This window comes from Scomber japonicus, chromosome 20, assembly GCF_027409825.1.
Source record: "Scomber japonicus isolate fScoJap1 chromosome 20, fScoJap1.pri, whole genome shotgun sequence".
Taxonomy (NCBI): Eukaryota; Metazoa; Chordata; class Actinopteri; order Scombriformes; family Scombridae; genus Scomber; species Scomber japonicus.
The window spans coordinates 9,648,072-9,660,617 of NC_070597.1; the positions used below are offsets into that span (position 1 = coordinate 9,648,072).

At 39.7% G+C, this 12,546-nt stretch overlaps 2 protein-coding genes across 2 annotated transcripts; both read left to right on the forward strand.

The window, feature by feature from the left end:
- Positions 1–2,359: 2,359 nt before the first annotated feature.
- syt15 (synaptotagmin XV) lies at positions 2,360–6,444 on the forward strand. Its single transcript, XM_053340788.1, has 7 exons — positions 2,360–2,496; positions 2,984–3,171; positions 3,581–3,873; positions 4,929–5,096; positions 5,189–5,297; positions 5,382–5,564; positions 6,305–6,444. Exons 1-7 carry the CDS (start codon positions 2,375–2,377, stop codon positions 6,442–6,444), a joined length of 1,203 nt encoding a protein of 400 aa, XP_053196763.1. The 5' UTR covers positions 2,360–2,374.
- Positions 6,445–6,937: 493 nt separating this feature from the next.
- On the forward strand, positions 6,938–11,130 carry nat9 (N-acetyltransferase 9 (GCN5-related, putative)). Its single transcript, XM_053340787.1, has 7 exons — positions 6,938–7,074; positions 7,808–7,917; positions 8,699–8,839; positions 8,960–9,019; positions 9,567–9,661; positions 9,769–9,936; positions 9,975–11,130. Exons 1-6 carry the CDS (start codon positions 6,998–7,000, stop codon positions 9,916–9,918), a joined length of 633 nt encoding a protein of 210 aa, XP_053196762.1. The 5' UTR covers positions 6,938–6,997; the 3' UTR covers positions 9,919–9,936; positions 9,975–11,130.
- The last annotated feature ends 1,416 nt before the right edge of the window (positions 11,131–12,546 follow it).

Genomic DNA, 12,546 nt, shown 5'->3' on the forward strand with positions numbered 1-12,546 from the left:
CATTTGTATACAAAGAAAAGGCTTATGTATGGATCAACACACATTAAAGAGAAAAGTACTTTAAAGTATAAAATATTTCTATTGAATGTAAATAATATGAATGGAGGAGAGAAGATCATCAAATTCAGAGAAGCACTGTCCAGCAGAATCATCAGAATAGCTCAGAGGGGATCAGGGATGTGGTCTCCTGCTCAAATGTACAATTGTGTAACAGCTAAGTAGCAACAAGTGTTGGGGCGGATGCAGTCAGCATCTTACTGTTGGCGTTACTCAGTTGTAGTGAATTAGGAAAGGTCAAAACAGTTGAGATTGTGTACTTTGACATTAGTTTCTTTGTGTCTCCATAAAATAAGAAAAGCAGTTGCAATTGTTTTTAATCCAGCCACAAGTAGTGTAAATTCACAAATTATCAGCATCTATTTCCTCTAATCTTTGCTTCTTTTTTTTTCTTGTCCCGGGTGGATTAACATTTTGTGGTTGGGCCCCTGTTGACCATCATCGACCTCTCCTCCTCTGTGGACTGTGTGCACCATGTCGCTTCCAATTTCTAATTAACTACAGACTTACACAGCAGATTATATCATACACAAAAGCTTTATTATACGACCAGACACCAATACTTTTGTGCTGGAATAACATTATCCGGTCCCAGGTAAATCCGTTTATGGTAATTTGATCAAGTTTATTCAGGAATATGGACCATGTGAGGATAATATGAAATGAAACAGTAAAGCCTTAAAAATAGGTAATGACATGGGGCCACAAGATCAGGACCCACCTTAGTTGATATTGAGCATTTCGTGGTGCAAATTTGAAACTTGGTGACAAATTTGTGATTAATTAATGGACACTGTGGGGTTCGTCTGGGGTTTTTGAGGAAGCTGCTGATAGTCCAGCCTTGTGTCCTGTGAATGTTTGAGTATTTTTATCTCGTCAGACCTGTAAAGATTCTTCACATAAAGCCACATCTAAAACATCGCTCTTTGTTTGAAGTGGTCAAGAACAAATGGATAACACAACTCTGCTAATTGATCCCTGAAAGGTGGCACTAAGGGATTCAGCATTGTGTTTGCTAGAGACATAAAATGACAAAAAATGACTAAATGAACGCAGCAGTAACAGAGATATCCTGAGTTTTAGTGGCTCAAGCTCAAAAGCCACTAGATCCTCTATTTCCCATCATGCAACCAATAGTATGATGCCATTATCATCTTGACTGTGCCTCCACCAGTCACAGAGGACACACAAACATTGGAGGATAGTTCACAGTCTGTTTTCACAGGCTAGTACTCCACATGGCTGTAAACTGACCTTTACTGTATATGTAAAATGATGTAATAATGAGGTGCCCCTTTAAAATGGCTATTTTTTTGTAATAGCAATGTATCAAATGACAGTGTGTAATGTCAGAGATGTGTGCTCTTGCTCCACTCAGCTTTACAGAGCTTTATAGCGAGTTTGAGCTCATTGTTTAACTGTCTGGCTGCAACAGAGAAAACCCCCTAAAAACCTGTCTGTACACTATCTGCTCAGCATCAAACTGCAAACACACACAGTTAGCTACTAGTTGGTGAACATAGTGGAGCATTTAACAGGTATTTCCCCCAGGAGTTGATAGAGAGCCTAAAACAGAGCTAAAAGAGAGTGAATATTGCTCTTACATTCACCACATGGACTCCAAATTAATGATACTGTTGCTCCATAACTGCTTTGTGGACTTAAGCAACTGTTTGCCAACAAGTTCAAAAATTTAAAAGGTGATGAAATGCTAAGGTTGTCTTAATGACTCATTTCCTCTGGCCAAAACATTTTGAGGAAATAAAAAGAGGTCATAGCTGCCTGGAAGGTCAGAAAAATACATGAAAAATTTTAAATACTATAACATAGTTTGCAAATGATTAACTGTTATGTGAAGTAGTGATATGTAGTTCACAAATGAGGTAAAACATCCTAAATCACTGGTATGGTGCTTGAATGAGGCATGAATGTCATCACCTAGCAAAAATCCAACCAGCAGCATGAAACTGTGAGAATCAGCCAGCTGTGTCAGACTCCACACACACACACAAGCCAGCTCCACTACAACTCTTCAACTCCCACTTTACTTACTATTACTATGACATAGTTTCTGAGTGGACGCTGACAAGAGGAAAATCCAAAGAGAGCTGCTTTCTTTTGAGGTTGGAGCTACAAAATAACTTTTATCTCTCCATGGCAGGTATGTTAGAGCTTCTCATGTGTGTGTTTCCCTCTGCTTGCCACAGAATTTAATGCTGCTGTTTTTCTGGTTTATGTGTCATTTTGTTTAGACCAGAAGTTACCGTTGGCCGTTGGTGTGTCTGTGGGTCTCCTGGTGCTGCTACTGCTGGGTCTGATGTTGTACTATCTGTGCAGGAGGAAGGACCAGACACAGTACGAGGAGCTGCTCTCTACGGTGCCTTCAGTGCCGGCATGCTCTGCTCCGGTCATGCTGGTTTCTCAGGGCTCCTGGACCACGTTAGTACCATGAAAATAAACTTAATATAAACTTTAATATAAAATGTTCATAGACAGGATAGGGCCACTTACAAAACAGCACTCACATCCTCACATTATTAATCATTTAATTCATTTCATCCTTTAAAGCAATGAGGGACACATTAATAATATAAATCTTAAAACTATTTTCTTTTAGTTTTATTAAATCTTTTAGCATGAAACTCCCTCTTTGTATTACTGCTACTGCTTTGTGTACAATTATTCTTCAGTTAAAATGTACATACAGGAGTGTAAAATATAAATCTGAACTATTAGTTGAGTTTTCTTTCACTGCTTAGTGATGTTTTTAAAGATTTAGATTGTAGATTGAGAAATATATGTACAAATTTGGAAGGACATTATTATGACAAAACATAATTTGAAATGTAAACATTTGTCAGACATCTCAATTCATTTGAAAATAATGAGTTGATTTTTTTTTTTAATGTGTCGTTTTCTCTAATAGACCCAGTGAGGTCCCTTTCACTTTACCTCCACGCTTTATGACACGAATCCATGACAACCAGGAGACTGAGGAGAAAGTGGAGGAGGTAGAGGAGGTAGAGGAGGTAGAAGAGGTGGAGGAGCTGGAGGAGATGAAGATGGAGGCTCGGAGGGACATACTGGCCCACCGTGGGTCACTCTCAGTAAGGAGTAGGTCATCCCTGTGTTTATTTGACAGTATGAGAAAATGGTTAGAGACCCTAGAGAATTTTAGAAATGAAATTCAGTCCTTTAGAACATAAATTCACATAAATAATGATCATACTGTTAATACTAATGTGATTTACAGATAGAAATGCATATATCACTACATTTAAAAGACCAGTGTGTGAGATTTAGGGGCATCAAATGGCAGACCTGAACAGACAAACCAAACAGTGGATCTAGAGAGGGCCTTTCATGTTTTTACTGATTTTTTCTAAGAAGTTAGAGAGAAGTATTCAGTTGGTTGCAATCTGCAGCCTCACAGCAAGATAGCACTAAATCCTACACACTGGCCCTTAAGTGGTGACAAACTCTTACACACAGAACATCTCCAGTGTCTTTATGTTTCCCTCAGGTTGGTACCCAGTTGGGACTCTGCTGGCTGGTCTGTACTCTGCTCCTCCTCTGAATGAAGTGGTGGCGCCTCCTCCTGGCATGGCCACACGTCTCTGCTTTTCTGTGGAGTATCGACACAGCAGCGAACAGCTCATGGTCTCCTTGCTCCGCCTCGGCAACCTCCCTCCCCCTTTTCACGGCAACGTCACATTGGTGGAGCTCCGGCTTCTCCCTGATGACCGGCGGCCCCGCCAGGCCAAAGCCAGAGGCACGGGCCCTGACCCAGAGTTCAACGACTGCTTTGTTTTCCAGGCCAGGACCAAAAGTTTTTAATCAACTTACACGCACACAAACAAGACAAAAGAACAGATACTTTGAATAGAGACATTGATTAATAATTAATGTCTGATATGGTTTTTACACAAAAACAGCAAAATGATCTTGTTACAATCCATAAAATGACATTTCTCCATCTCCCTCATTAAATATTCCATAATCTGTAAATATGCAAATATTTATCATTTTTATAACTTTAACTGCCGGACACAATATGTCTCCTACGTCAATGTAAAGTCCAATCTCAGTGTTTGTGTACTGGAGGCTCCAAGTTTCCAAATCACTCTTATGTGAGTTGAATATTGGAGGGTTGGCTTCCAAACTATTTGTGATGTCACAAATCATGCTTATAGGTCCAAGGATTTATTGAATATATCTAAGGCACTCAAGGGGGTAAAACATTTTAAAAGCCTTAATAATTCATGGCCACTTTGTCTACAGATAAAAACATGCCTACATAATCAGCCATTAGGGCCTTCAATGCCTGAAATATGTAGGCATATTTTTTATCTCTACATTATAACTGAGTAGCCATGAATTATTAAAGGCTTTTTAAATGTATTACCCCCTGGAGTGCCTCAGATCTATTCAATAACTCTAAACTGGTAGGATCCCCAAACAGAAAAGCATCGGAGAGAATGTGAAAACAACAGAACATTTTTGGCTGGTGATTTTCTGTATTCTTTTTATTGTCAACAAATCTCAAGTGTGGAGCCAAACCGACAATGATTCAATCATATAGACTGAAACATGATCGCTGTAATCAAACTTTGGAGTCAGTTCTAAACAAACAAACGTGACCAAACTCCTCATAATGAAGGAACGTGTGCAGCGGTGTGGCTCATTGTTGTGTTTTCACTAGTTTTTGGACAAAAAGGAGTATAGAGGAATGAGATATATCATTGACGATACAGATCAGTGTTGTTTGGCTCTGCACATGAGGTTTGCTGATTGTAAGAAAAATAAAGAGAATCTCCAGCTGCATCCTTTCATTTGTATCAACTCTCATCTGCTGTATGTTTTCTCCACAGGTGTCAGGAGTGTGTGTGCCTCAGAGCACCCTGAGTGTGTGCGTGCTGAGTGTGGAGCAAGACGGTAAACGCCATGCGGTGGGCAGGGTGCTGTTTCCTCTGGAGGGAGAGCTCGGTCAGGCCGGCAGGGTGCTTTGGAGAGACCTGGAGACCGAGGACGACACACAGGTAGCAGGCACACACACACAGGAAGCATGCATGAGCACAGAATTTGAGGCGTTAAGCTAATAATTAATCCGTCCTCTTCAAATCTCTGTTAGTGTTCAGAGCTGGGTGATGTGAAGGTGTCTCTCAGCTACAGTCCAGCTCTGCAGCGCCTCTCTGTGGTTGTTCTGAGGGCTCGAGGCCTGCAGCTACTCACAGATGCAGGTACAACAATGAGTCATAATATGAACTAAGCCAGAGGAGTAACAGTGAAAGCAGAGTAATACAGCACCTGTGTGTGTATTCTAGGTGTGTGTGTTCAGGTGAGCTTGCAAATACACACTCGGATGGTGAAGATCAAGCGCAGCTGTGTGGTGAAAGGTGAAACGGACCCCTACTTCAATCACAGGATGACCTTTAAACTGCGATCCCAGCACCTAGACGAGGCCTGCCTGAGGTTTGAGCTGCAGCAGCCAAATGACATCAGCTCAGGTGAAAGTTTGACGTAGAAACTGCCCATTGAATTTCCCCAGGAATGATGGGTAAAATGTTCATTTTTGATAGTACTATCATCAACTTTGGTTCCGGTGAGAGTTCAGAGCTGTGAAATGTTTTTTCTTTAACTTATAATTTTGTGTAGTTTCCTTTTTATGGTTTCATGGTCAATTTTCTCAACATATGACAACAAATTCAGTCACATATCATCCAAACATAACTTAAATCAAAATTATTTGATTAAATACTGCTTCAAGTAACCACATTTTCTCATTACACATTAATTTACAAAAAAGAGATCCAGTAAACAAGCAGAGATTATTAACAAGAGAGATAGAAAAAGCAAAAAACAATGATTTACCAAAGAGAAGTTTTCACTTATTGTAAATAAGGATGACAGCACAGCTATAAAGGATCTCTTGCACCATATTACAGACCAGTTTCACAGTTTTCTGCCTCAGTTTTTCAGTTAATTTAAGTGTGTCGGACTGACAGAAGCATCAGATTGATAAACAAAGGTAGAAATATTATTATAAACAGTTTATTTTTAGGAAAGAGGATTACTTTTTTGTTTTTGCTAATAGCCACACTTTTAAAAAAATTCTTGATTGATGATGGTTAATTTGAAGAAACAGTATTAATCTGATAGTTAGCATTATAAGTTTCAGCCTGAACAGATGAGAGGAATTGAGCTGAGACAGAGGTCAGTGTATTCACCTTTGTTCTGTGTGTCCCAGAGCGTCCGGCCCTGCTGGGAGCTCTGGTTTTGGGTCCCTTCATGTACGCCAGGGGCCCGCAGCTGCAGCACTGGATGGATATGGTCAACACACCGCAGGAGCCGGTTAAACTGTGGCACGGACTCAGCAGGGCCACCTAACATCCAAACCAAACTCACACACCAACACATGCTCATACACTCAATGTTTGCAATAATAAAAAAGGACAATACAAACTAAATGTGTTTGTTATTTACTGCAAAAGTGGTGAGAGATTATTGTAGTAAAGTGACAAGGACTGAACAATATCTGTGATGATGAATTTTATTTACAAGGAGCAATAATCCTAATATGAAGAGTCAATAACAGTAAATACACAGCTGCAGCACTTACTATGAACAGGAAATTGGTATATCGGAGAGGAATCTAGAAATGCCAGAGGGAAAAAGTTTGGCCTGTTATGTTAGATAAAAGCAAGTGCATAAAATGTGTAATAATGAATACTTCATTTGAGACCCATCAAATGAATACCCGCCACCTGCTGGAACAATATTTTCCAGCAGGTGGCGACTCCAGGCTTTGTGTCCGTGAACGCAGCATCAGTTGAAACCATCGAGTGAATGAAAGCGGAAGTCCTGTGATCATGGACACCAACGTGACTAATTGATAAAGATATCAGTGATTTGAGTGTGTTGTTTATATCAGGTTATCATCATGAGGATAAATGAGAACACGTTACTGGAGGGACACAAAGTCGTGTTGGTTCCTTATAACGCGGAGCACGTGCCAAGGTAACATCCAGCTGTTGTTAAAACATATGTTTGTCTCTTGTATTGTTCTCTTCCTGATAATTATCCCTAAAAAACAGCCATTATTATTCTACTTACTCTCAGTGCTCAATTATTGTTTAGTAGTAAGCTTTGCTTTTGATTATAACGTTGCAATAAATAGTCGATTAATCAATAAGTCGCCGGAAATGTAATAAACCAACTATTCTGATAATCTATTCATTTTTAGTAATTCCCTAAGAGAAAAAAATTGCTGGTTCCAGCTTCTTAAATGTGAATATTTTCTGGTTGCTTATAAGGGTGTAACTAATGAGTTTTCATTATAGATTCATCAATGTTTTTGTGATAAATCGATTAATTGCTTGGTCTATAAAATATCAGAAAATAGTGAAAAATGACAATCACTGTTTCCCAATCAATAGTCACAGAAGATTAAAATATTCATATTTTAATCAGATAATCAGATAATCTTTTTTGTTAAAAGATGGCTCAAAACGACTTATCAACTATCAAAATAGCTGATAATCAAACTAATTGATTAATCACTGTACCACTTTCTTTCTTTAGTCCTCTCTGATAGTAAACTGAATACCTTTGGGTTGTCGTGACAACACAAAAACATTTTAGGTGCTCTTGGACAAGAAACAGTGATCAACATTTTTCACCACTTTTGGACATTTTATAGACCAAATGACCAATCAATTAATTGATTAATTGACGTGTTTGTGCCTGTCAGGTATCACGAGTGGATGAAGTCTCCTGAGCTGCAGCAGCTGACGGCTTCAGAGCCGCTGACCCTGGATCAGGAGTACGACATGCAGAAAAGCTGGAGAGAAGATGATGACAGTAAGATGTCACCAAATAAAAACAACACTTTCACTTGTAATAAATCCTTTTAAAGCAGCGGTTATAACAAGAGGTCACAAGATAAATCTGAGGAGACAGTTTGGATAAATTATACTTAAAATAAAACGGAGACAACCGGTGAAGATGGGTTTCAAGTAGACGTAGCTTATCGTTAAAGGTGCCTCAAGGCAAAAGGTGGAGAACTGTTTATTACTACAGTTCAGCTTCGAAGTTTTAAGGTGGCAGTCAAAGTTTCCAGTATAGACTTTTCTTATTTTATTACTTTAATTCTTCAGATTATTGTGCTTATAGCGGCAATCTTGAAAATCTCTGTTATGTTCTCTTTGTTATGCATCTTATGGTGATAAGCTGTGATTGCAGGTGTGTTGTTCGTTAAGAGTCGATAACATTAATAAATGACTCTTAGTGGATTTTTATTAGTAAAGCTTTTTTTGCACTTACAGTAACGAGCCTAGTTGTTGTCAACTTGAACACAAGAGCAGAGGAGAGGAGGGGAGAGGAGGGGATAAAGTGAGGGCCAATTAGCTCACACAAGCAAATGAAGAGCGAGTCTGTCGAGTCCGCTCCGCTGATTTGAATGCATGGTGGGAAAGTTATCACTGACTTTGGTAATTCTATAAATGTGTTACCTCATTCGTTGATAGATATTGACCGAACAGATAATTATTTATATTAAAATGTTCAGAGATTTTCTTGAGGTCATGCACAAGTGAAAAAATGTCTGTTTACTTGAAGAAAATCTGTTTTTATTTGATATCAGAGTGCACGTTTATCATCCTGGACAAGCAGCTGTGGGCGGACCCCAACGTACAGGAGGAGCAATGCATGATGGGAGATGTGAACATCTTCCTGACCGACCCGTCTGACCCCTCGCTGGCTGAGCTGGAGGTCATGATAGCAGGTGATGCAAGAGGGACAACGACAAGCAACTTATATTTGAACCATTTTAACTCGTTTTTTTCTTGACTGTTGATGTTTTAATTGGCTGACAGTGTGATTGAGAGTTTCTTCTTTTTAACAGAGCCGAGTTACAGAGGAAAAGGCATCGGAAAGGAGGTGACGCGCATGATGATGTGCTACGGTGAGCAGGTCTATGGAGCATTTTATAATCTTTTGGTTTTCTCTATGAAACCGAATCCTTAATTTTTTTTAACTTAAAATTCAATTAATTTATCCATTAATAATGATGAAATTAATGTATCTAATAAAGGGGCTTTTTAGAGGGATAATTAATGCATTTAAATAAATTAGAGTGTTTTTAATTGATGTATTTTGTACGGAAAACCCTTAATTTATACCTTTTAGGATGATAAATTAACTTTCTAATTATGGGAACATTCAGGGCTGGTATTCATCTATTTTAAGGGGTTAAATAAAAAGACTAGCTAGTGAACATAGTGCAGCATTTAGACAGATTTTTTTCCTCATGATTTAGTAACTACTAACTACTAACACAGTGAATATTAGACATTCATCAGGCCAAATAAATCATTTATTGCAGGTTTAAATATGTTTAAACTTGTGTAGTAAAGGACACTGTGACACAATGAGCAAAGCGGTTAAATACAGCTTTTTACCTTAAGCTACTTTCTGTGAATGCCGGTGATCAATATGTTGTCGTCTACCAGGAGTCAACAAACTTGGGATTAAAAAGTTTGAAGTGAAAATCGGGTTGAAAAACGAGGTCAGCATCGCCATGTTCAAGAAGCTCCACTTCCACGAGGTATAATAATCCATTTACTCTCATTGTTGGGGACGGACTGACTGACAGGATGTTAAGGTATGAACCTCTCAGAGTGACTCCAACCGGTGTCGTCGTGTCTGTTTCAGGTGTCCGTGTGTCAGAAGTTCAAAGAGGTGACCCTTGAGATGACGGTGAATGAGTCTGTTCGGACGAAGCTGCTGGACGACACGACCTACATGAAGGAGAGAGACTACAGACAGTGCTGCAGCAATAAACAGGGAGTGACTTCACTGTGACGTGTCGTGGCTGAGCGTCTCACACACACACAAACACACACACACACACACACACACACACACACACACACACACACACACATCGTAAAGACTTCCAAAAATACTCTGGGACACAAAGTTGAAAACTGGTGTGGAGTTAAGACTCTTACTCACCTCTATATGCTGCTCCTTTTAAAGGGGACATTTCATCCTTAATCCAGGTTTCTGTTCTTTTTATGCTTAATGTGCTAAAAGTTCCACAACTGGAAACATATGTAGAAAATGATCAATACGGAGTTTTTTGACTGTAAATCATGCAAAGATATTCTAGTAGAGCCTCAGATTAAAGACATAAACCTGGAAATGTGCATAAAATGTCCCTTTTAACAGTTGTGTCTGTAATTCCTGGACACCTATTAGTTTCAAGGTGCTGGTCCTATTTTCCACTTTCTGTCCATCACAAGTATACGGACACCAGAAACCATTATATTATGATATAAAAGTTACTTCCAATCATCCAAATTAGCATCAGTGATGTCAGGCGCTGATGATTCATTTCTTTATAGATGTGGCTTTGTGTGTTGGAGGGGACAGGAAAGGACCCCAAACTGTTACTGCAAAGTTTGACCATTGTTTCAAATATTATTGTATGGTACAGGGCTGCAACTCATGATTATTATACTTATAGCGATACGTCTGGCAGTTATTATCTCAATTATTAGTTCAATTAAACATCAGAAAACACTCATCAGAACATGCTATAGTCAAAGTTGATGATAAAATATACTCAAAACTTCTTACATTTGACAGCTTTGAACCAGCAACTTCTTGACATTTTGATCATAATAGTTGCTGATTCATCATTTATTTCTTTCTTGTTGCAAATCTAGACCAAATCATAAAAAAAAGCAGTTCCTGTCTATATACTTCTGGCTTTGTAGTGTGTGTTGTAGATTCAGGTTTTACTTCCAATATGAGGGAAATATAAAATAGAAAGAGAAAGAAGACTCTAACCTGGAGAATAGAAGAAAAAAAAAACTTATTTCCCTCTTTCTCTCTTTTTTTTCTGTCACTTTATTTCCTCTTTTGCTTTTTTTGCCTTTTTAATATTTATTTATTTCAAGTGAAAACCTAAAAATCCCCCAAAACTACCGATTATGATATTTTCACCATATGTCTCTTCTTTTTTTACAGTATTTGCTTTCATTTTCGATACTTCGGTGCATTTTAATGTTAATCCTTGTTTACTTTTACTCAAATAAAAATCAAGACTCAGACCTTCTACGTGTAATGGAGTATTTTTCTAGTTCTGTATTATTGTTTCTGAAGTTGAGTAAAAAAACCTGAATATTTTATTGAAGCAGCCTAAATTTGGGTTATATATATGAGAGACTTGTTTCTGAAACTGAATATCTGAATATGTGTTTCACCTCTGATTCCCTGACACACAGTCACACGAAATACATGCAAAAAAAACACATTTAGGCTTCTGATAATGAGCCTTTAAAACAGTTGTTTGTCTTGTTGGCAAATGCACTTATTTACTTTGTTGCTGAGAGTTAGACGAGATGATCGATATCAATCTCGAGCAGTGGCATGCACAGATGTTTTGAAGGGCAGGGGTGAAAAGAAAAAAAAGGACACATACAGTGCGTTCTCGCCACTGAAGAGGGCGCTTTAGTGCGTGTTTTTGCCACCGTTCTGGCTCCCAAGAGGGCACCCTAGCACGCGTTCTGGCTCCCAAGAGGGCACCCTAGCACACGTTCTGGCTCCCAAGAGGGCACCTTAGCACACGTTCTGGCTCCCAAGATGGCACCTTAGCACGCGTTCTGGCTACCAAGAGGGCACCTTAGCACACGTTCTGGCTCCCAAGATGGCACCCTAGCACGCGTTCTGGCTACCAAGAGGGCACCCTAGCACACGTTCTGGCTACCAAGATGGCACCTTAGCACACGTTCTGGCTCCCAAGAGGGCACCTTAGCACACGTTCTGGCTCTCAAGATGGCACCCTAGCACGCGTTCTGGCTACCAAGAGGGCACCTTAGCACACGTTCTGGCTCTCAAGAGGGCACCCTAGCACGCGTTCTGGCTCTCAAGAGGGCACCCTAGCACACGTTCTAGCTACCAAGAGGGCACCCTAGCACGCGTTTTGGCTCCCAAGAGGGCACCTTAGCACACGTTCTGGCTACCAAGAGGGCACCCTAGCATGCGTTCTGGCTACCAAGAGGGCACCTTAGCACGCGTTCTGGCTCCCAAGAGGGCACCTTAGCACACGTTCTGGCTACCAAGAGGGCACCCTAGCACACGTTCTGGCTCTCAAGAGGGCACCCTAGCACGCGTTCTGGCTACCAAGAGGGCACCTTAGCACGCGTTCTGGCTACCAAGAGGGCACCCTAGCACGCGTTCTGGCTCTCAAGAGGGCACCTTAGCACACGTTCTGTGCACACCACTGCTCTCGAGCTTATTAAAATCTCAGCAAAATGTCAAACTATTCCTTAAATACATGTTTGATACAAGCACAGTACCTATGTCACATGAATAGGGCTCCAACTACTAACAATTATTTCCATTATTGATTAAATTGCAGATTATTTTCGATTAATCATTTTATCTATAAAACACTTGTTATAACTTCCAAGAGTCCAGGGT

Excerpts from the sequence above, each read along its gene's own strand:
- syt15 (XM_053340788.1), top strand. The coding sequence starts at position 2,375 with ATGTTGTACTATCTGTGCAGGAGGAAGGACCAGACACAGTACGAGGAG. Across the intron at positions 3,172-3,580 it reads TGGGTCACTCTCAGTAAGGA|GTTGGTACCCAGTTGGGACT; the intron begins GTAGGTCATCCC and ends TGTTTCCCTCAG. Across the intron at positions 3,874-4,928 it reads ACGACTGCTTTGTTTTCCAG|GTGTCAGGAGTGTGTGTGCC; the intron begins GCCAGGACCAAA and ends TTTTCTCCACAG.
- nat9 (XM_053340787.1), top strand. The coding sequence starts at position 6,998 with ATGAGGATAAATGAGAACACGTTACTGGAGGGACACAAAGTCGTGTTG. Across the intron at positions 8,840-8,959 it reads GCTGGAGGTCATGATAGCAG|AGCCGAGTTACAGAGGAAAA; the intron begins GTGATGCAAGAG and ends TCTTTTTAACAG. Across the intron at positions 9,662-9,768 it reads AGAAGCTCCACTTCCACGAG|GTGTCCGTGTGTCAGAAGTT; the intron begins GTATAATAATCC and ends TGTCTGTTTCAG.